Source organism: Panulirus ornatus, chromosome 67 (genome assembly GCF_036320965.1).
Source record: "Panulirus ornatus isolate Po-2019 chromosome 67, ASM3632096v1, whole genome shotgun sequence".
In the NCBI taxonomy this organism is placed as follows: domain Eukaryota; kingdom Metazoa; phylum Arthropoda; class Malacostraca; order Decapoda; family Palinuridae; genus Panulirus; species Panulirus ornatus.
Window position 1 is genome coordinate 7,389,922 of NC_092290.1, and position 24,498 is coordinate 7,414,419.

General features: G+C 37.8%; 1 protein-coding gene across 9 annotated transcripts in view; it reads left to right on the top strand.

The window, feature by feature from the left end:
* The window catches only part of dom (domino helicase), a 115,121-nt gene that overhangs the window by 77,532 nt on the left and 13,091 nt on the right, over positions 1-24,498 (top strand). For 8 of the 9 annotated variants that reach the window (XM_071658723.1, XM_071658726.1, XM_071658724.1 and 5 more), the window contains 3 exons: positions 2,008-2,229; positions 4,391-4,603; positions 22,078-22,113. In XM_071658723.1, coding sequence (XP_071514824.1) covers positions 2,008-2,229; positions 4,391-4,603; positions 22,078-22,113 — 471 coding nt within the window. The remainder of the gene's footprint in view (positions 1-2,007; positions 2,230-4,390; positions 4,604-22,077; positions 22,114-24,498) is intronic. The other variant, XM_071658725.1, reaches the window with a different exon arrangement.

The window sequence follows — 24,498 nt, forward strand, 5'->3', positions numbered from 1 at the left end:
TTTTCCCCCTCTGCAGCTAAGAAAAAGGGTATTGCTTTGTCCATATACTTATCTGTGCATCCCAGTATTTTGAACTAAATATCTCATGACATTTAAGAATAAAAAGAAATTCACATCAGATGGCCTGAAGAAGGTGCTATGTCTCTTGTGAATGATAGTCTTTATTATATTTTGCAGGCACACTGTGTTTCTGGTAAAATACTGTTTCTGTTTTATGTTCCAGCTGTACATTTGATCACTATTTTGTATGTTTACACAGTCAAGGTTTACAACATCTACAGTATTATGACTACAGTGTCAACAACTGGGAAAGTGTTGATTTTGGGTATTTGATTTTTTCAGTTGTATTTTATTGCTTTTCATCTTGCACTGAATTGTTTTGTTTTATTTTGTTTCACTGGGTAAGACTGTTAGTGTTATGTCGGTTGAGAAAAAGTGCAAAACATACTGTGGTATTTAGGTACTGTAATACTGAAAGGGATGAAGCTGTCAGTACATATCATTTGATATGAAGTGAAGATAGGATATAGCATGAATGCCAAGAGAGTAGATGAAAGTGATGATGTGTACATAGTTTTCATTGATGTAATCATTGCAGTTAATTTGAAGGCAAAAAAAAAAAAAAAAAAATTTGGCCTTATCAGTGCCATCAATGGGATGTTGGTTATTATGACTGGAACATTGTCAGGGATGTATGTTTTGCCTTTGATGCAACTAAGAGGAAGGAATCTAGGCTGCAGTATGCTGGAGTACTGCTAATCAGAGGAGCTTAGGGTATTGCTGCTTATCCTAGAACAGCACAGAATATCATGCATGTGACTGGTAATCAAGAATAAGATTAGCATAGGATAAGCGTAGCCATCCAAAAGCAAAGTGTAGCTTACCAGTATTGATGTGCAAATAATTTGCACATTTTCATTTTTTCGTTTACCCACCATGCATGGATTTCAATCCCTGAAAGTACTACTCATGCACAAATAGAGCTACCTTTTTCCCCAAAAATTTGGACATAAAAAACTTAATGTACATGAGTATATGTGGTACATGTAATCATAACCTCAATTTTTAAAAGCAGACATGGTTATTTATAATGAATTCTTATTAAACCTGGTAAAAGTGACAATTTGATTTATTCATGAGTGGTTTGAAGATTAAGCAGCATTGTGTATACATACACCCCTGTAGTATGGCCTAGACTAGAGTAAGCCCAGAATTTTTTTCAAGAATTAGCATCATATGATATGTTGAATTTTTAAGAACCTTTGATCAGAACTTTTGTCATATTGATACATTTATTTTGCCTTCCCTTTGAAGTAGTTTTACATTGCACAGCAAGTTAATTACATATGCATCAAAAGTTTGTTTCCTGATTGAGGCTAGGTCATATTACTGGATTTATATCATATCCTGTTCAAGTAATTGTATTCCTGGGTTAGGCAGTAAGGGGTATACGTGCCAGTCCTGCAAAGATCAGGTTCTGAATTGTAAAGATTTGATATGCTCGAAGAATCTGTGTTCTTCTTGACACTGAGTGTAGATACTAGAAAACGTGTTTTACTAAAGCAGCGGGTATTTACAGTGACTAATTATCTAGTGCTAGTTCAGTGAAGTATGATACTGTAATGCATTTATAATGAGTGCTGCATTACCCTCTGCAGTTAAAACAGGCAACAGTGTTATTGTATGATTTAGCCTTTACCATGTCACCATTTTGTCAAAATGGTAAATTTTTTTTATTGATAGTATCATATGTAGACTTAATCCTGCTGCAGTGCACTTTATGAATTATCTTTATTGATTCCTTACAGAAAGCAGCCAATAATCCTTATGCATACCTCATGAGTAAGATTGTGCCTCAGAGTGAAGATTATATTGATATGCATCTGATTGATGCTCCCTTTGTGATAGATAAGAGAAATTTTTTTATATAAGTTATCATAAATCCCAGCAGATAATGTAGTATCGTCAAGTACAGAAATTCATATTACTCATAATTTTTCTTAATAGGGCAAGGAAGTCTCAGAGGGAGAGCGAATGAAAATGGGAGCCTTTGAGAGTGCCTTGGCAGCAGCTGAGGATGAGACTGATGTTCAGGCAGCCAAGACTGCAAAGGCAGAGATGGCTGCAGAGTTGGCAGAGTTTGATGAAAACATTCCAATAGAGGAAGGAGAAGGTGGAGGAGAAGAGTTGAGTAAGGCAGAACAAGAAGTTGCTCATCTCATGAAACAAGTGAGTGTGAATGCCATAATATGAAATGCTTGAATCTGTAACCTGAATTATAACTTGAATTATAAACTGCTTTTTCATAGGAAGGTTATTTTTTTATATTGGATTGAGGATGTTATGAGACTTCAAGTGGTTATACTGCAATCATGAAGTCACCTTCAGTAGGGCTATATTATAATCAGTAGATGGAAAGGAGTACAGACTTTTGAGGAACTTCTTACTCCAAATCAGTTTATTACTTCCCTGTTTCTATGTGAACTATATCCTCAAACCAGTATGAGCTAGGAAGAAAAAAGGGGTCGTAGTGTTGCATGGTAATATTGGATTAAGTTCTTTTTTTCTGGTTCAATAACTACCCCACATGAATGATTTTGTACTGGTAGATGCCTTTTATATTATGTGTGTGTGTGTTTAATATTACCCATTTGTATATTACAGGAAAAGAGTTTTGCACTAATAGTGCTGCTGCTTTTGTGCTATTCATGCTGTCATAAAGACATGTAAATGTGTATGCGAGTGGATAGGTCTTTCTTTATCTGTTTCCTGGCGTGACTTTATTAATGCAAGGTTGCACCAGGAAAAGACAAAAAGGCCACATTCATTCACATTCAGTCTCTGGCTGTCATGTGTAATGCACCAAAACCACAGCACCCTTTCCACATCCAGGCCCCACAGACCTTTCCATGGTTTACCCCAGACGCTTCACATGCCCTGGTGCAATCCATTGATAGCACGTCAACACCGATATACCACAGCGTTTCAATTCACTCTATTCCTTGCACACCTCTCACCCTCCTGAATGTTCAGGCTCCAATCGCTCAAAATCTTTTTCACTCCATCCTTCCACCTCCAATTTGGTCTCCTGCTTCTCCTTGTTCCCTCCACCTCTGACTCATATTTCCTCTTTGTCAATCTTTCCTCATTCATTCTCTCCATGTGTCCAAACCATTTCAACACACCCACTTCTGCTCTCTCAACCACACACTTTTTATTACCACACATATCTCTTACCCATTCATTGATTACTCGATCAAACCACCTCACACCACATATTGTCCTCAAACATCTCATTTCTAATACATCCACCCTCCTCCGCACAACCCTGTCTATAGCCCATGCTCCATAACCATATAACATTGTTGGAACCACTATTCCTTCAAACATGCCCTTTTTTGCTTTCTGAGATAATGTTCTTGCCTTCCACACATTCTTCAACTCTCCCAGAACCTTGGCCCCCTCCACCACCCTGTGACTCACTTCTGCTTCCATGGTTCCATCCGCTTCTAAGTCCAATCCTAGATATCTAAAACACTTCATATCCTCCAAGTTTTCTCCATTCAAACTTACCTCCCAATGAACTTGCCCCTCAACTCTACTTAACCTAATAACCTTGCTCTTATTCACATTTACTCTCAACTTTCTCCTTTCACACACTTTACCAAACTCAGTCACCAACCTCTGCAGTTTGTCACCTGAATCAGCCACCAGCGCTGTATCATCAGTGAACAGCAACTGATTTGCTTCCCAAGTCCTCTCATCCCAACAGACTGCATACTTGCCCCTCTCTCCAAAACTCTTGCATTCTTTTCCCTAACCACCCCATCCATAAACAAATTAGACAACCATGGAGACATCACACATCCCTGTCGCAAACCAACATTCTGGAAACCAATCGCTTTCCCTTCTTCCTACTCGAACATATGCCTTACATCCTTGGTAAAAACTTTTCACTGCTTTTAGCAACTTACTTCCCACACCATATACTCTTACAACCTTCCACAAAGCATTTCTATCAACCCTATCATATACCTTCTCCAGATCCATAAATGCTACATACAAATCCATCCATTTTTCTAAGTGTTTCTCACATACATTCTTCAAAACAAACACCTGATCCACACATCCTCTACCACTTCTGAAACCACACTGCTCTTCTCCAGTCTGATGCTCTGTACATGCCTTTACCCCTTTTTCCCTTCATGCACTTTCCCAAACTGTCGCCACTTTCAGGAGTCTGTCACCAGAACTGTGTTGTCAACATGCAGCATTTGATTCACCTTCAGTGCCCACTAACCCAAACCCCCAACCCCTAGCATACTACAGACCTGCTCCTTGCTCTGTGATATATATGTATACATGTTCATTTTTGCTTTTTAATTTGCAGCTAACACCAGTGGAGAAATATGCAATGAAGTTCTTGGAATCATCTGATGATGGATGGGCAGCTGAGGCAGAGCGGATGGCTGCAGAGATTGAACAACAAAAGAAGGAATGGGAGTTAGGGCGGCTGCAAGCTTTGAAGGAGGAGGAGGAGCGGCTTGCACATAATTCGGATGAGGATCTCCTTACCTACTCCTCTGCAGATGCACACAATCAGGTCAATATTAAGAAGAAGAAGGGGAGAGGTAGGGGCCGACCACCAATCACTGGCCCAAAGAGAGGCCGAGTGGGTCGACCACGTAAGATTCCAGTGTTTAAAGAAGAGAAGTATAGGTCATCTAATGATAGTTCAACAGATTCTGATAGAGACTCAGAGATTGAGAGTGAGGATGAGCATATATCTTATTTTGATGATATCAGTAGTGATGACACTTTTAATCCATCCCAAAAAAAAATAAGACATGACAGTGGAACTAGTGCAACAAGTAGGACAAGTAGTGAAACACTGTCAAATTCTCGGTCCAAATCTCCTTCATCTAGGGTTGTGTTTAGTAAAGTGTCAGAGGATAGTCCACGTACAAGGTCCAGAGGTCATGTTAAGATTAATCTTTGGACTCTCGACATAAAGCCTGTACTACCAGGAGAAAGGCCAGTACCTTTCAGTAGAAAACGGTTGGCTAGCCTCCGGGATCAGGGTTTCACCATTCCAACTTCAGATGGGTCGGATTCTCCGTCCCTGAGTGAAGACAGAAGTATTAGTGCTGGCAGTCAGGCTGTGAATGGGGAGTTGGGAAGGGGGGAGGGGGAGGATATGGATGTAGATGTGGTGGGAGATTCAGGGGATTCCAATACTGCCGATGGAACACAAGTGGAAGCAGATGAAGCAAATGGTTTAGAGGATGTGAATGGGACTCTTAAAACTAATGGGCCCACTCAGATCACAGTTCAGAATGGTGGAGGATTGTGAACTTTATTTGTTCCTGCTTGGTGTTATGATTTTTACATTATAATTTATTTTTCTATTTTTCAGTATTGTAAATTAACTGGTGCTCTGATAGTGTCATTACAGAGTGGAACAAGATTTTATCTCATGGAAAGTTGACAAGTAATGTAATTGAAGGATTTTAAGACTGTGATTCTTGTAAATATTGTAAATTTCTTGTACATGACACAAATAAATGTCTGTCCCTGAAGGAAGCTGATTGTTTTCTTGGTATACCAGTTGTAAGGCCCTTAAAGCTTGTTTTGGTGTCATGCTTATCCTGATTGCTTCCATTTATAAGGGTAGTGTTCTTGGTCACTGCAGTGATAACCTGCTAGGTTATTTGATAGATAACTATCCCAAACTTGCTTAATCTCAACATGGCAATAGAGAATCTGTCCATAGAATTTCCTGACCCTATGTTTGGAATGGCAGTGGCAGTAGTAGTACAAACAGTTGACCCTCCTTTTTGCTGGCACCAAACTGGCTGGGCCTTGCCATACCAAACTGGTCTTTACCAAGAACTCACCAGCCTCAGGGTATGCATGGCAACCAACTTCTGATAGTACCAAAAAATAAGAATATGTTGAGAGTAAAGATCAAGTTAACTGTAAACGACAAAGGGGTTCCAGGAATTTTAATCATGGTGATTGGGCAGGGCATCGTCATCTTGGAAGGTTATCGTGCAGTGTTATTGGTCTTAGATATAATGTTACCCACCCAGTGACAACCCTTCTAAAATGAAGACATATGTAGCAAGATTGTTGGCTTATGAAAACCCACTTCAAAAGATTAACCTGATTATCAAAGTCGAGAATGGATGTGGGTGATTTATGCCTTTTCTTCATCTGTTCCTAGTGCTACCTCAAATGTGGGAAATAGCAAACTCATATGAAAAAACTAAGTGGTGTTTCAGTTCTTATATGAACTGCTCACATCCCTCATTATGCCAGACATTGCATTAACAGATTTTGAAAATGTAACGGAGTGAATTATGAAAATATTCACTTACTGTGAAGTAAAGTAGTTGTTATCAAGACTATTTGACTCCTTTGGGAAAGTTGGATAATGTTTTACTGTAAATACTTTATTATCACTCTCAGGGTCTCAGACCAGGAGACTATGGTCCAAAGGTCTCATTGTATCAGTTATATTTGAGTAATAATCAGTCTCATATATAAGATGACCTTAGTTTTTGAGGAATAGCAGAAACAACATATGAAAACTGAATTGCCAGTATTATCCAGGACGATTTTTTGGTGGAGTAATGTTTTTACTTTTTTATACAATTTTTTATTGTACAATTCCAGCTTGGCCATGTAATTTTTACGATGCTCTTTTCAGTCTGATCATAGTATCCTCTAGTACCATGATGCATTTTACATCATATAAAACTGTGATGAGGAATACTGTTAATCATGAATCCGTTCAGTGGTGGGATGCCATCATGACAACAGAAATGCTATCATTAGTGTTGTCAGTATTAGGAGGAACAATGTCCAGTCTGGCACCTGTAGGATCACTGATGTACTTCCGTAAAGAAAAATATAGGTATAAAGATGAAGGGAGATGATGGCACTACAATTAAGATAAGATGTGAGATACATCCTCAATTGTAAACTTAAAATGGAATAGGTGGATTGAGTGTGATTTTGCCTTCAATGTACCCAAGAAGAAGGATTTTAGGCTAAGGAACATACCTTACTTAAAGCACGGCATAACTTTTAGGTAATTATAATCTAGTGTACAGTAACCTAGCCTAGGTTCTGGAGTGTAGACCACTAAAAGCATGACATATCTTACCAGCACTAAACAGTAAATATTTTTGATGTCTTAAGATTATAGCTGTTCCTCCATGCATGGATTTCACCCCCTCGAAACATATTACATATGCACAAGTTCCCCCCCTCTACCTTCAGCCCAAAAATATGATTTTAGAAAACACTTATATTTTTTGATAAGATAAATTCTAAATTACATATCATTTTCTTACCAAAATTATCATGAAAGGTTCATCAGGAATTTCTTATAAGTAAACATTTATGAAAAGTGGATAGTTTTAGATAAAATTTTATTGTTGAATTTTTTCATATTTGTTTGCTGTTTTCTGCATTAGCAAGGTAGCACAGGAACATATGAAGAAAGGCCTCATTCATCCACAGCCATTCTCTAACTGTCACACGTAATGTGCCAAAAGCCACAGCCCCCTTTCCACAACCAGGCCCCACAGACCTTTCTGTGGTTCCTCACAGCTGCTTCATGTTCCCAGATACAGTCCATTAATAGTACATTGATCCATGTATGCCAGTGCCCTGTTAAGGGTGAGGCACCAAAGGCTGAGAATTAGCACTAGAGTTCAGAAGTTATGTTGAATCTTTTGCCATGACCACCCTCTTGAGAGAGTTCCCAATGGGAATGGGCATCAGAGATATAGATAGATAGATGTAAACTACATTGTTCTAATTCACTCTATCTTATGCACACCTTTCATCCTCCAGCCTGTTCAGGCCCCTATTCTCAAAATCATTTTTACTCCTTCCATCCTTTTCCTTGTCCCCTCCACTTCTGGCATATATATCCTCTTCGTCAATTCACTCATTATCTCCGTATTTCCAAACTATTTCAGTACACTATCTTCAGCTCTCTTTACCACACACCTCTCTCTTATCCTCTGTTACTTATTTGATCAAACCACCCCACACCACATATTGTCTTCAAAACATTTCATTTCCAGTGCATCCACCCTCCTCTGTACATCCTCATCTATATCCCATGCCTCTCGTCCATACAACATTGATGCGAGTATTATTCCTTCAAAGATGTCTTTTTTTGCCCTTCCTTATAACAATGTCCCTTTCCACACATTCCTCAGTCCTTTCAGGACCATCATCTCCTCGCCTACATTATGACTCAATTCTGCTTTTGTGGTTCCATTTTTATGTTTAATCAAAATATATGTATTGATTTATTTAAATGAAAATTTATGATTTATAGATAATTCATAGAAAATACAACTATTCAGTTATATTGTTCATAAACATCAAAAGGATTAGTCTAAAAAAGGATTTGTTGATACAGAAAAAGCTCCACTCAGGTCTCTGGGTCTCATTCGCTAATGTGGGGTCACAATGTGCACCTCATTTGCCACACTAGTGTTTCAGTCAGTTTGTTTTAGGATCATTTCCATCCATCACTGCATCAAGGTCATACACTAGTCCCAGTATAACTTTTTGCTCAGTATCCAAATGGATAGGACTTTAATATTTTTATTTTGTTGCTTCTTGTGATGAGTTTGTGACCTTCACAACATCATTGCTTTTTGAATGTATATACCTGATGTATATGTTATAGTGCTAGCTGCCAGTATTTTTAATTTCATAGTATGTAAACAGTTTTCACAGTGCAACACTTTATTAATAGTGTTAAACTCACATTAAGAATGATCACAAACACTGACACACATACTACATCCATAAGGCTGCTGTATTCTAGGTGGACTCATACAAAGTTAGGCTGGTGTGCCAGGTATATGATAAGTACTGCCACAAGCTATATGAAAGCCAGTGATGCACAGTGAAACCAAAATTAATTTTCACATAAAACCTCACCCTAGGGTAAACCACACAAAGTTCTGTGGAGCCTGGTTGTGGATAGGGGGCTTTCATTGTATATATGAGAGTTAGAGAGGTGATGTACCGTATATACTCGTCTATAAGTCTACTCGGGTATAGGTCGACCCTTAATTTTTGGCCAAGAAATCATTTATTTATGATATTCCTTGTGTATAGGTCAACCTAAGTGTTTGAGGGTAATGGAACAACAAATTAGGGTAATAAAGCACCATAATTTATGGCATATAAATCTCATTTCAGAAAATCCTCACTAAACAACACTCTGCATCCTATAAACTGAGGTTCGCTGAGCCTAAAGCACTGAGCGCCAAAGGCAAATTGTTTACCATTTATTATTATTGCACTTTACACTAAAATGTCGTTTATGTATTTTTGTTAGGAACTTTAGGTAGGAGCTTCTACAACCCTTGTGCTAGATTTGCCCTCTGCCAGTGGCCTGTTAAAGGGTGAGGCACCAATGGCTAAGAAATGGCACTAGAGTTCACTAGTTATGGAGACTCTATTGCTGTGGCCACCCCCTTGAGGGAGTTCCAGAATGGAACAGGTGTCAGAAATATAGATAGATTGTGATACAAGCTTTTTAATTGCAAATCTTTCGAAGAGCAATTATGGTAACATCTTTTGAACGATGAAAGAAAGCGAGTCAATTGTTTATGTCATGATTTTATCCCAATATCCACTGAAATACATATGTCATTTCAGCAAAAATATTACATTTCCATGAATATTACATTAAGCACAGTATGAAGAGAATATCATTGCAATGCCCTCCCATCATGCAAAGATTTCAACCAAAAGAAACTATTACCCATGCATAGGTTGACCCCATAAATTTTTGCCTAAAAATTTGGTCTTAAAACCTCGAACTATACACAAGTATATATGGTAAGTGAATGAGGCCATTTCTTCTGTTCATAGTGCTTCTTCACTAATGCGGGAAATGGTGAACATGAATGAAAAAATACTTCACATGCACAAATAGCATATAATAATCCCAAGAGGATAAATTTGATGATATTCATTGTCACATTTGAAAACCCTGAGAGTTAGTATTTTGAGTTTCACCCTCAATATTGGAGTTGTAATGCTCATTGACCAACAGTAAAAAACCATTTACTTGTGTTCATTAGTTTATTATATTTAAGAGAATGCTATTTTGTGCTGTTTTGCTTTCACCTGTCATTAACCGTCTTTACCCTTCTTAATTCTGTCTGAAGTGCTGTGCTTGTGATTTGAACATGCATGTATGCATAGTTTCAAAGTAGTTGAGGGAAAAGGTGAATTCATTGAAACTAATTTTTTTTTTTTTTTTTTTTTAGACTTCAATAAGAGGAAATAATGGTGACACATACAGAAACCTATCGCAAGAAACTGATAATGGTGGATTAGAGTCAATTTTGAGGGATTGATCAACAGCTACAAAGCATAAAGAGTAAGGTTGGAGAATAGGGACTTAGGACATACAGATAAAGGTACACAGGAAATTAGATGAAGCCCAAGCAAGAGTAAGGTGTACTGTTAAAGGTTGAGAACTTAAAGACGTTTAGGGCCTGGTTGTTGAAAGGTTTAGAAAAGTGCAGAGCATATAGGATCAGTGTTTGTTAAATAAAAGGGAGATTTTAGAGAATATCAGAAAGGTTAATGATTTAACAATGAAGGATCAAGCTGAGAAGTGGGAGGCACCAAAATTAGAGAGAATGGTAAAGTAGGAAATTGAGAGATGTAAATCATTGATTATTTTTGGCTTGGAATATCATACATCAGTTAAAGTAAACAGGAAAAGAATGAAGGAATGTTCATGAAAGGATTTCTTGATACTGTAGAATTGCTTGACTCATTTTCAGCGATAAATGAAAGGAGAAAAATAGAAAAATCAATGGTAACTGAAACACAAGGGACAACCAGTGTTGGTTATATTTGGTAGGATAAGGTAGAATTTAGTGGGGTAATAATCAAATGTGATAGACCAAGGGAAGAGAGGGAGAAAAGTAAAGGACATAGTTTGAAGGTAAATGATGGGAGAATCCAAATGACTTGAGGGTGGAGCAGCACTGATGATAGGTCAGGAATGGTAGATGATAGTAATGTGATTGAAAATGCTGAAAAGTATACTGATGCAGATGAATTAATGATGAAGAGCTGAACTTTAAGGATTGCATAAGGGAAAGGTGAACCTTATACTGTTGGCATTATGAAAACAAAGCTAAAGAGAGAGAGAGTGTTATCTGTTATGTTCAGAGGGGGGTATATGGTAGCAAGGAGGGAATGAGAGGATAGAGGAGAAAGATTGGTTCCCCTAATAAGAGATAGTCTTAAGTTTTGGGATATTGTGGAAGACGGAAAGAAGTGCATATTGATGTCATTATAATATCCTTCAAAGAATTTTGATGGTACAGAACATATATACAGTGATGATAGTAAAGGAACAATCAGGATGGTAAATGAAGCGATGCAACTTGTTCTAATCAGGGACAATAGAATACTAGTTATGGGAGATGTCAGTTTTAAAGAGACAGACTAGGAGTCTTTGGATTCTTATGGTGATAGAGTTATGGAGGCAAGTTTACAGAGCATATATTGGAAACTTTTATGGATTAGCTTGTCAGTGGACATAGTAGGATGAGAGGAGTTTTTTCATTATTATTACTAGATCTTATTTTATCACAAAAGATCGATACTGAGAATATCATACAATATATGATCCACCACTTGAAAAAAGGGATCTTGCAGTGCTGAAGTTTTATTTTGTGGAAAATGAAACAAACAAGATTCAAAAAGGAAATGCAGTCGTGCAAACTGCACAGAAATTTCTATCGTAACTTAAATTGGCAAATGGAGTTCAGTTGTCAGGAACCACGGGAAAGGTTGTAAAGGAGTAGAAACATGAGCACCTTTAAAAATGCTAAAGAGAAGGTAAAGAAAGTGGGAGTAATGGTTCAGTTAAAGATGTCAAACAGCAAAGGAGATTCAAGATTTGCTGTGTTAATGATATAGGCATCATTCATACCAGTCAGCATTTGTAAGGTGTAAGAGAGTAAGTATTGCGTATATCAGGAGGAGCAAAGAAACTTTGAAAATGATATTGTGGACAAGGCAGGAGACAATCCAAGACTTGTTTACAAATTCATCAGAAGTAAATTATCAGTTAAAGAGCAGCTAATCAGGCTAAGAGATTCAGAGAAGAGAGACATAAAGAATGATATAAGGATAAGTGAGGAAATGAATGACAAGTTCAAAAATGTTGTTACACTGAAGACACTACTGTATAGCCCCAACACCAGTGAGATGAAACAGGGGAGGAAGAGGCCTTAAGGAGCAATGAATTATTGAGAAAAACTAACTGAATAGTTGATAGTGTTGACCCTTACTTGACTCATGTTTCAGATGAAATTTCACCTTGTGTTAAAGATGTGTGCAGATACCCTTTATTAACCACCTGAAATACTGTCTTAAGATGTTGCTAGAGAAAAGCACATTGGAAAAGGGCAGACATTATACCTGTTTAAAGTAAAGGAGATGAGGAAGAAGCAGTGAAACGGACTGATCTGTGTCTGTAAGGTACTGGAAATGATAATCGGAAAGGAAAAGGAAGACCGTGCAGAGGAGATTTTAAGGAAAGAAGGTCTTTTGTAATGACCCTTCGATTTCTATGACAGTGAACTATATCTTAGCCAAAAGAGAAGGCTCTGTGGATTCTTTATATTTGGACTGCTAGAAAGCACATGACACTGAATGCATAGGAGAGTAATTAAGATGAATTACCAGGCAAGAATAAGGGGAGACTGCTTTGATGGATTGATTATCTCAGTGGGGGGAACAAATAACAGGTGTCAAGTGAGCCGTCTTGAAATGGGTGGAGGTCAGTAGTGGAATGCTGGAGTGTTCTGCACTAGGACTTTTCCAGATGTATGTGAATTACTTACTAAAGGGTATGGACTCCTACCTAAATGGGTTTGCAGACGACACAAAGATTATGAGGAAGTAAAAAGCAGAAAGGATTGCATCACCTTTAAAAGGTACCTAGACAGACTGTAAAGTTGCTCTGATGCATGGTTTATGAGATTCAACCTGAATATTTTCAAATATAAAGATATGAGGTTGGAACCCCACAGAATGCCTTAACTTGAATATTATCTAGTAGTAACTAAGCTTCACAAATCTGCTTGTGAGAGGGACTTGCAAGGCAGCATTGCCCCTAACCTGTTGCCAGAGTCCCACATTAGAAAAATAATGAGGGAGACAAGCTTTTTGCTGGCAAATATTGGAATGATATTTAAGTACATAGTAAAGGAAATATTCAGCAAGCTGTTCACATCCTACATAAGCCCAAAACTAAATATATTTCTCAAGTTTGGTCACCTCACCTAAAGAAGCACAAAGAGCTAACAGAGAAAATGCAGAGGAAAACAACATTTTGGTACCAGAATAAGAAAGTTGAATTATAGGGAAAGGCTCGAGGCCTTGAATTTGCCCATTATGGAAGAGAGACAAGTGAGAGGTTATTTGACCATAGTCTTAAAATTTTTGCATCAGTTTGACAATGTAGACAGGGAACAATTCCCTGAGAGATGTAGGGATTGAATAAGAAGAAGACATAACATGAAATTAATTAATGCAAGAAACTTGTTAAAAAAGATGTAAAGAAATACTTTTACAGCTGAGCAAGAATATAGTAAATGCAGACCATAAGATTTTAGATGGTTGTATGATAGCAAAGAATGTTTAAGTGATGGGGACTCATAGGCATAAAACTCCCTCACCATACAGTTCAAGTAGATAATTATTTATGTGCATACATACTCAGATAAAAAAATGGAGAGAGCAAAACAGAAAAGAGAAAGGTTTGTTTCAGTGGAAGATGCCAAAGATACAGGGATATATTGCCTTCAGGCATATCAACTGCTTCCATTTTCTAGCTTCATCCACCAACTAAGAAAGATCTTGGACACCTTCCACAGGTATGAAAGTTAGTTTTAGGACCACATATGTGAGATCTCATCATGTCTGTGGCCTTTTGTGTCCTCTGGAGAAGATATGGTAAGCACAACATGTACAGTGAAATAAGAATGGAGAAGACAAAGAACTGGCAACAGCAAGTGATAATCAGAATATATCCATAGATTTATTAAAAGCAAAGGATCATTCATAACCTAATAGTCGGACTGAAGAATTCAAAGAGTTGAGATGCTGAAGAGAAGGAAAAACGCAAGAGACTATTTTTATCTCAAAAGAAATTGGCAAAACACATATTCACACAGGAAAGGGAATTATGGAGAAATGAGTTTCAGTTTTTGTTGAGGATAATTCCCAGTTCTAGCATGTCACTGAACACAGTAGAATCAAAGGGCCTGATGCATCCCCAGTCATTGATTGTATACTTATGCACAGCAACCAGGTAGCAAAGAACATCAGATATGATACCCCAACTTGAAAAAATTGGTTACATGATTCTTTAATTCAAGAATAAGGTTAGTGAAGAAATTAAAAAGGAGCTGAGGAGAAAATTTTACCATAACTAAGCAGAGATATGAAAAGGGCATGGAGTAGAAATCAGAATTCTGGAATCAGAGTACAGAGCATATTCATAAGAATTTTCAAATTATCATAAGTCACAAGACGGGCACCAGTGTTGAGAAATGAAGAAAGGAATTTATAGAAGAAAGGAGCATGGTTCAGTCGCAGATGTCCAAGACCTTAGGAAACTATTAACGTGCAGTTACATTTTTGGTTGGATTTTTTTTTTTTTTTAAGCTGTGAGTATTTTGCCTATCGGATTTAGTTTTAAAGTAGTATTAGTATTTACAGGCCTACCTAATTATAAAGGGACACTTTCTTGAAAAAGAAGTGTATTTTTTGTAATTTTACCTGTAAACAGTTGTTGAATCCACCACTGAACCTATGCCATTCTCCTCGTTCAGTGTCTTTCAAGTTCTCTCCCAGTTCCAGGTGGACAAGGTGTAAGGTTCAGATGGCATACCTCCTCAAGTTCTGAGGGAGTGTGTGTCCAGAGGTAGCACCAATCCTTGCTTGCCAGTTTCACCTCTGAAACTCACACTTTCCTTCTGCTTGGATACATTCCTTGGTGCAGCCATTTCCTAAGATAGATCACTCAGACTCCTCCAGCTATCAACCCATTGCTCTCACTAATACTGTTTCCAAAGTCTTTGAAACCCTTCTAAATAATCTTTTTGTCAATACTTATATAATTCCATTACCTTCTTTCAGATTCCCAGTATAGATTCTGCAGCATTATGTATACTGGTGACCTCTGGCACTTCTCTTTCATGAATTTGGGGCAAAATTTTTCATAGCCTTCAACAACTCAAAGCATTTGAGAGGATGTGGCATAAGTCTTTACATTTTAGACTTTCTTTTGGTTTCTCTGTTTCTATTCTTTGATACATGGTTTCTGCTCTTGCCATTCCTTTGCCATAGTCATCAATGGAGTGACTTCCTCCTTCCTGTCCTTAGGTTTCTGTCCTATTGTCTGCTCTCTCTCTCTTTTCTTAGTAAATAATTTTCTCTTTTCTCCATCTATTCCAGTTCACTCTTGCACTGGTGACTCCACTTTACATATTTCAACTCAGTTTTCCTCCCCTTCTTCCTCCCTTTTCCTCCCCTTCACCCTCCCTTCTCATTTTGGACCTGTACAGCATTTCAGTGTGAGAAAGCAGTAATCTTGTTAAATATAATAGTGCCACAACACAATTTCTCCCTATATCTCAGTCTAAGAATCAATCATTTATTTCCTACTTCAGTTGCAAAATACAACAGTTCAGTGTTGCAGTAACATAAACATATTGGGTGCAACCAGATGCTCTTTTCTGTCCTAGAAGTCTCTTTTAATCAACATCACTAAGTCTGCTTCCAAGAGCTAGAAGTGTTGCACAAGTGCCATGATTATTTTCTCATGAGCAACAGTAGTATAGGTAGGAGAAATAAGGGAGAGAGCATTACAGGGTTAAAGAGTCATTAAGTCTCTTAACAGAGTGAGAAAGGGTAGATGTGTGAGTATGGAAGTGGAGAAAGATTTAAAGGACAGCAGTGTCCATCTGACCCTGAACTCTGCTGCTGAAACATGGACATGGGATTAGTTGCAAGTTCAAGAATCCATGCTGTGAAAATGAGTTAATAGAGAGGAGCGCATGGTATGATTATGTGGAATCAAGAAAGTAGAGATGGGGTGTATGACAGACTTTGGTAAGACAGGGAATGCAAAGGGAATGAATTGTAGAGTGGCTGAAACATAATACACTGAGGTTTTTTTGTGCATTTGGAGAGGATACAAAGTGGGGATAATAAGTTGAATAAGAAAATAAAGAATGCTAGCATAGAAATACTCAATTCTCACACAAGAGAACAGAAAATGGAAAAAGGTGGTTAATATTCAAATACATGAACAAAGCTCACATGATATTCATTGCATATATAATTTAGACTCCTTAACATTCATCTTCCCTCCTCACCCCAGCTTATACATATTAGGCCTCATGACTTCATAGAAAGTCTATAGATTATTAGATGACTGAAGTGATGAGAAGAAACACTTATGAAATGAATTAGAGAGGGAAGTGAAAAAAAAGATATGTAAAATAAGTGACCTGGTGAGTGAGCAGGGAGGCCAACCATGCCACCCCCAGGCTTGGCCTTTATTTATGTTCAAGAAATTACCTAGTAACTATGCCTCGTTTTCACTTAATATAATTCATGGCATAAGTCATAGGTAAAGAGCAAGATTATTTCCATAGAAAAAACTGTATTCACCTCACGTGTAGGCCAATCTCCCTCGCACCCAATTTTAGCAAGCATTATTTAGTATTTCTAGATATATTCCTGTTATTCTTCAATACCATGTCGTGTATGAAATAAGAGTAGAGCATGAAACCAAGGTCAGCAGAAGAAAAAAGTTCAATACCATCCCCACATTTGCCTGCCAATCTAGCTTGTGTCTCATTGTTAGCATCAATAGTATATATTACTTCAAAATATATTCATATTTTACACCACCAATTCTGTGCCTGTATATGAAATAAGAGTAGACTGTGAAACCAAGTCAAATAGAAAAAAAAACAAACTCTCCCCATCCTCACCTTTTATCAGGAGATGTCAATCATGTCAAGCACACCCCAACCTTGAACCATTCTTCATTCAGCAGTGGACCAGGCCAACGCAAAGCTAAGTAAAATAACTCGGAGAATTTTTTTGTCAGTCTTTCATTTCACAAAGAAATTTTTCTAATATGCACATGAAGATGGACACTGTAACCAATACTGCTGGATGAGAGTCAAGATTATTATTGAATGCTTTCATTCATGCAGACATAATTGTAAATTTATTGATGGGTAAAATTGCTTGATTTTTTGCCTCGCCTCATATTTAGGCTTTTGGAGAAAAACATGATTGGCATTATCATTTTAGATAGAAATGACTTCTGTGATGGCTGCAACTCAAAGCTAATTGTAACTGAGGAGTATTTGGTATGCAACAAGAATTGTACAAAATCTGGAGAAAAAAGGGCTTTCATATGGCCACAAATTGAAACACTCATCTGTTCACAGAGAGGGTATATTTGAAAACTGTATCTTCCTCTTACATATTTCTTTGCTTTGCTATTTTTACTGATTATCATATGAGTGCTTAAGTCACTTGATTTAAAAGGCTGAAATGACACCATCAGAGCAAAAAGAGAACACCATAAGTAAAGAGTGTGACAGCTATAAAGTGCCACATCAGCCACACCATAAATGGTTGTCAAGGAATACCATCAGCTGACTATGTTGACAAATTGAAATTAGAAAGGGTGATCTAAATCCTCCGAAGGAAATGGAACAATCTGATTGTTCTGACTGATGAAACTCATGGACTGGAGAATAGATCTGAAGAAGACTTAGAACCATCTAAAATTCATTTGATATAGAAGGATACCACTAAAGCAATAGATAGCTTCAAATAAAATTTGAATAACATAACGCTAGTGATAATCAATCACTAAACCTCAGAACTGTCAAGTTTTCCAGACCAGAACTACCTTATGTTGAACTCAAGTCTTAATATATTTTCCCTCTTGAGTGAGATTCCTTCAAGTTATAGACTGGTGCTCATGGTGACCTTAATGAAGTTGCCAAGATGACATGCCTCTGACTAATCCTGTCACACAAGACCAGCTCTAAAACTTGCTGAGGGTTACCAGACTTCTTGAGCAAGTTACAAAAAATGCCATGACTTTTCTTCCAGAGACGTATACATATAAGAATCTTGCCAAACAAAATTTTGTCATTTGCTTGGAGACCTTATATCCTCAGCGTAGAACCTATTGGAATAAACAGTGTAAATGACTACCAGTCTATCTTTAGAAATCTTATGTATGATGTGACCAGACCAACTTAAAAGATATTTATTTATTATTTATTTTACTTTGTCGCTGTCTCCCGTGTTTGCGAGGTAGCGCAAGGAAACAGACGAAAGAAATGGCCCAACCCCCCCCCCATACACATGTATATACATACGTCCACACACGCAAATATACATACCTACACAGCTTTCCATGGCTTACCCCAGACGCTTCACATGCCCTGCTTCAATCCACTGACAGCACGTCAACCCCGGTATACCACATCGCTCCAATTCACTCTATTCCTTGCCCTCCTTTCACCCTCCTGCATGTTCAGGCCCCGATCACACAAAATCTTTTTCACTCCATCTTTCCACCTCCAATTTGGTCTCCCTCTTCTCCTTGTTCCCTCCACCTCCGACACATATATCCTCTTGGTCAATCTTTCCTCACTCATCCTCTCCATGTGCCCAAACCACTTCAAAACACCCTCTTCTGCTCTCTCAACCACGCCCTTTCTATTTCCACACATCTCTCTTACCCTTACGTTACTCACTCGATCAAACCACCTCACACCACACATTGTCCTCAAACATCTCATTTCCAGCACATCCATCCTCCTGCGCACAACTCTATCCATAGCCCACGCCTCGCAACCATACAACATTGTTGGAACCACTATTCCTTCAAACATACCCATTTTTGCTTTCCGAGATAATGTTCTCGACTTCCACACATTCTTCAAGGCCCCCAGGATTTTCGCCCCCTCCCCCACCCTATGATCCACTTCCGCTTCCATGGTTCCATCCGCTGCCAGATCCACTCCCAGATATCTAAAACACTTCACTTCCTCCAGTTTTTCTCCATTCAAACTCACCTCCCAATTGACTTGACCCTCACCCCTACTGTACCTAATAACCTTGCTCTTATTCACATTCACTCTTAACTTTCTTCTTCCACACACTTTTCCAAACTCAGTCACCAGCTTCTGCAGTTTCTCACATGAATCAGCCACCAGCGCTGTATCATCAGCGAACAACAACTGACTCACTTCCCAAGCTCTCTCATCCCCAACAGACTTCATACTTGCCCCTCTTTCCAAAACTCTTGCATTTACCTCCCTAACAACCCCATCCATAAACAAATTAAACAACCATGGAGACATCACACACCCCTGCCGCAAACCTACATTCACTGAGAACCAATCACTTTCCTCTCTTCCTACACGTACACATGCCTTACATCCTCGATAAAAACTTTTCACTGCTTCTAACAACTTTCCTCCCACACCATATATTCTTAATACCTTCCACAGAGCATCTCTATCAACTCTATCATATGCCTTCTCCAGATCCATAAATGCTACATACAAATCCATTTGCTTTTCTAAGTATTTCTCACATACATTCTTCAAAGCAAACACCTGATCCACACATCCTCTACCACTTCTGAAACCACACTGCTCTTCCCCAATCTGATGCTCTGTACATGCCTTCACCCTCTCAATCAATACCCTCCCATATAATTTACCAGGAATACTCAACAAATTTATACCTCTGTAATTTGAGCACTCACTCTTATCCCCTTTGCCTTTGTACAATGGCACTATGCACGCATTCCGCCAATCCTCAGGCACCTCACCATGAGTCATACATACATTAAATAACCTTACCAACCAGTCAACAATACAGTCACCCCCTTTTTTAATAAATTCCACTGCAATACCATCCAAACCTGCTGCCTTGCCGGCTTTCATCTTCCGCAAAGCTTTCACTAACTTAAAAGATAATGCTTCATAAATGGCCTCTTCCTTTGAAATTTAAATATTTGCAGTGACAAAAACATTAATATTCAATTGATGAGGTTGAAGAGGGCGTCAGAGATTCAGTCCAACATCTCTCAGTATTCAAAGATGAAGACAGGAAAAATAATAGATTCTACTTCTTAAGGAGCCACAGGCTGCTGAGGAAGAATTCAGTAGCCCAAAGCTACAGAAGTGTAACTACACCACTTCTTCCTCGGTGAAACCCTCCAGTGACCCTAGACCAAGCACCATACTCATGTACCAATTAGGTACAACAAGCTCAAAGCCAAAGTATTGTTGTCTCACAATGTGCTTTCTGTCAGTATATGTACAGAAGTTCCTTTCCAACCATAGGGATTTCATTCCTAGGAGATCTTGTGGTTGATGCCGTTGAGCTAACTTTGACTCCTTAGAATCAAGGCAAAATAAAAAGAATTAATTAGACTGATATGCCAGATGTGTTAGAGTAAGCATGCCACTCTTGAGTGCATTGGTATGATCCAGATTTGCTGAAGATTTAACTGTGGCAACCAACAAAAGGAAAAAATTTACTTCTCTTACAATCAATGAATTGCAACAGCAACCATCCAACAATTGATTATGTATGTTAAAGAAAGGGAAGCAGCCAAATTTACAATTTTGCCAACTGCCACTTTGCAGATTTCAGATCCCAAACAAAACAAATCATCAACAATAAGATCTTTTTTTCAATCAAGTGTCATAGTGAACATTATCATGATTTAGTCAAGTTAACAAGCCAGCATAACCAAACTGGCAGTGTCTAGTATCCTAAATGCAAGAAATTACAAGGAACCCAACATAGTATGTCCAGTGGTCTGTCTGAGAAGTAGACTGAAGAGGGTATTATCCATCATCCTTGACCACCTACCTACTGATGTTAACACTTTTAGATTCATAGACACCATGATGAAGTTGAAAAAGACAAACAGTTGGGACAAAATTGCTTGGATATAGGTAATAGTTGATGGAGACCTCTGTTGAGACTTGATAATGAGTGTTACTACGATAGAAAGTATTGGTCTCTGGATAAGTCTGCATGGCCACCTGATCTTTGGTCACATCCTAAATGGCCAACCATCTTATAAAACTAGAGGATATCCAGAATGCTGCTTTGGTAAGAATGTGCACATGTAAATCCATAAGAAATCACTGGTATGATTGAGGAAGTAAGTGTACGAGTATGCAAACTGGGAACTGAACATGGTTGGCATTATTGCTACCAAAGCATTATCTGAAGATTGTCTAACCTACCAAATTTTACATACTGAAGCATGAAGAAAATTAGTATGAGGTAAGGTTGTCATGGAGGATTAGATTGCCCATCCCTTCCTAAAACTTTTGCATTGGCTTCAGAACAGCTGAAAAGCATGACCAAAAACCAGAAATGATATGAGTGAGACATACAGTTCTAACATGAACTCGTACAAAATTATTTGGAAAATAAATTTATTGAAAGTGTAGCCAGTTTATCCCCCATCAATGATTACCACTTCCTTTCACATGATGCACTTATGGAAGATAATTTAATGACTTTGTTATGCACCAAAGTAAATTACTATCAGTAATCTCATCAGGTTTGTTTTGCTTTATTGTCCCTTATCATTAAAAGGATAGTGCTCCCCTGAGATGTATGGAGATTAGAATTATGCCAAGATGAAATAATGATCCTTGCTTTCCTTTTGCATGACCAGTGATTTATAGAGTTACCTAGAATGCTAGCTTTGGAAATCCTGATTTATTAGCTTCATGTATTTTGTGATGCATCTTATACTTATGGTGCAGTTGTTTATTAAGACTGACCGGGTACTGTACACTTTCGGAAAATATTATAATCCATATGTTTTTGATAGTGTTGTTTAGTTTGTTTTCACATATCCATAAACGTTTCCATGCTTATTTGGAACTTTTTTACTCTTTTCAGTTGTGGCTGTCATTATGTGGCAGGGAGGAAATGCCGGTGAGTTTGACTCTTAATTTTTTGCTAAGGAAGTCCATGATAGTTTGTGTCTTTTCTCATACAAACTGCAACAGCCTTAACCTTTCTTGAAAAAATCCCTCACATGCCCATTATCCACTTAATTCCCAATAAAGTAATGAAAACCATATGGCTGACATTAGCAAGATAGGAAAATATGCAACAAAAAATGCCTGTCATGCTTAGTGTGTGCCAGAAAATAGTGGGCCTTGAATGGTGGTGTGATATACTCAGAAGTACTACTACAATCACATACCAATTCCCCTGTGGCCTATCCATGACATCATGCTGCCACATTTCCTCATTTAACTGTTTATGCCACCAGTCTCTTCGTTGCCAATGTATTGGAGAAGATAGGCTTCACTCTTGTCAAGGCTAAACTTATTAATACGTCTTCTTTAATGAGTTGACTTTGTATTCACTTGGATGTTGGTACACTTTTCATGTTTGTAGTGCTTATGTTATTTATGTGACTGACAGTTGTGAATAAATGTTTACTCATATTCTTGCTCATCAATTAAGGTTAGCATTGTACTTTGCATGTTGATGTTTAGAGTGAACTTATTGGCCTTTTTTCTTGTGACAGTGACTTACAAGAAAACATAGTTCACTCATCAATAAGTATGGATACAGTAGGATGTAGACAGCAGGCATATAAGGATGTACTCCTTTTACAGTTTGGGAGAGTTGATGTGCCAGAAACTATCTTGTACTCATTTTCGGGATTGCTGATCTTGTTACTTGTCTCTTGAAAATTTAGATATGAAGCTGGCCTTAACATTCTCAGCCAACATACCTCATATGCTTTTTCTCATTATGAATCATATGTCTCCTAACAGCTTTGACCTGTCCCATTTTAAAAAGAAAGTTTTTCATCTTGGAAACTCTAATGCACTCTTTTCCTTCTTTTCCTTTTCCATCTGGGGATAGAGTTTATATAACAAAATTTTTAAAATTTATGATTTTCTGATTCATAGTTAACACTTCATGATACTGCTTTTCCTTGATATGACTTTTTTTATTATTTCTCTCTCAGTTCTTGAAACTTGTTTTTACTTCATACATCACTTTTATCTCCTAATTTTGTTAACAGCTTTCAAGACTTGAAAATGAATTGAAGTATGAATATTGTAGGAGGGTGGTAAGGCAGTTGTACAGGTAGAGGGTTGATGGACCGTTTGGGTTTGTAGTTGTAGGTCTTGCAGCCTTGCATCTGAAAGATTTTGTGCCCAGAGCCTGATTTTCTCCTGCTTACAATATTATGTTAGTAGGCGTGTGATTGTAATGGTTAGTATAATGTAGGTGTGTACATGTAACATTGATGACAGACTTATTCATAATATAAATATTCATCTATAAGTCTACCTTGTGTATAGGCCTACCCTTGATTTTTAGCCAAGAAATCATTAATTTATGATATGCCTTGTGATAGGTCGACCCAAGTTTTTGAGGGTAATGGAACAACAAATTAGGGTAATAAAGCACCATATTTTATGGCATATAAAACTCATTTAAGATAAAAGTCGTTAAAAAACTGAGGTTTGCTGAGCCTGAAACACCAAGCTCCAAAGGCAAATTGTTTACTATTTATTTTGACAACACTTTTCACTGAAATGCAGTTAGTTTCAGCAAAAAATTGTGTGTATATATATATAGGGGATAGGGGATTAAGAATACTTCCCACGTATTCCCTGCGTGTCGTAGAAGGCGACTAAAAGGAGAGGGAGCGGGGGGGCTGGAAATCCTCCCCTCTCGTTTTTTTTAATTTTCCAAAAGAAGGAACAGAGAAGGGGGCCAGGTGAGGATATTCCAAAAAAGGCCCAGTCCTCTGTTCTTAACGCTACCTCGCTAACGCGGGAAATGGCGAATAGTTTGAAAGAAAGATATATATAATATATATATAGGGGAGAAAGAATACTTCCCACGTATTCCCTGCGTGTCGTAGAAGGCGACTAAAAGGGGAGGGAGCGGGGGGCTGGAAATCCTCCCTTCTCTTTTTTTTTTTTTTTTTTTTTTTAATTTTCCAAAAGAAGGAACAGAGAAGGGGGCCAGGTGAGGATATTCCCTCAAAGGCCCAGTTCTCTGTTCTTAACGCTACCTCGCTAACGCGGGAAATGGTGAATAGTTTGAAAGAAAAGAAAGATATATATATATATATATATATATATATATATATATATATATATATATATATATATATTTATATATTTCATACTCTTCGCTATTTCCCGCGATAGCGAGGTATATATATATATATATATATATATATATATATATATATATATATATATATATATATATATATATATATATATATATATATATATCGCTAGCTCGCTATTGCGGGAAATGGCGAATAGTATAAAT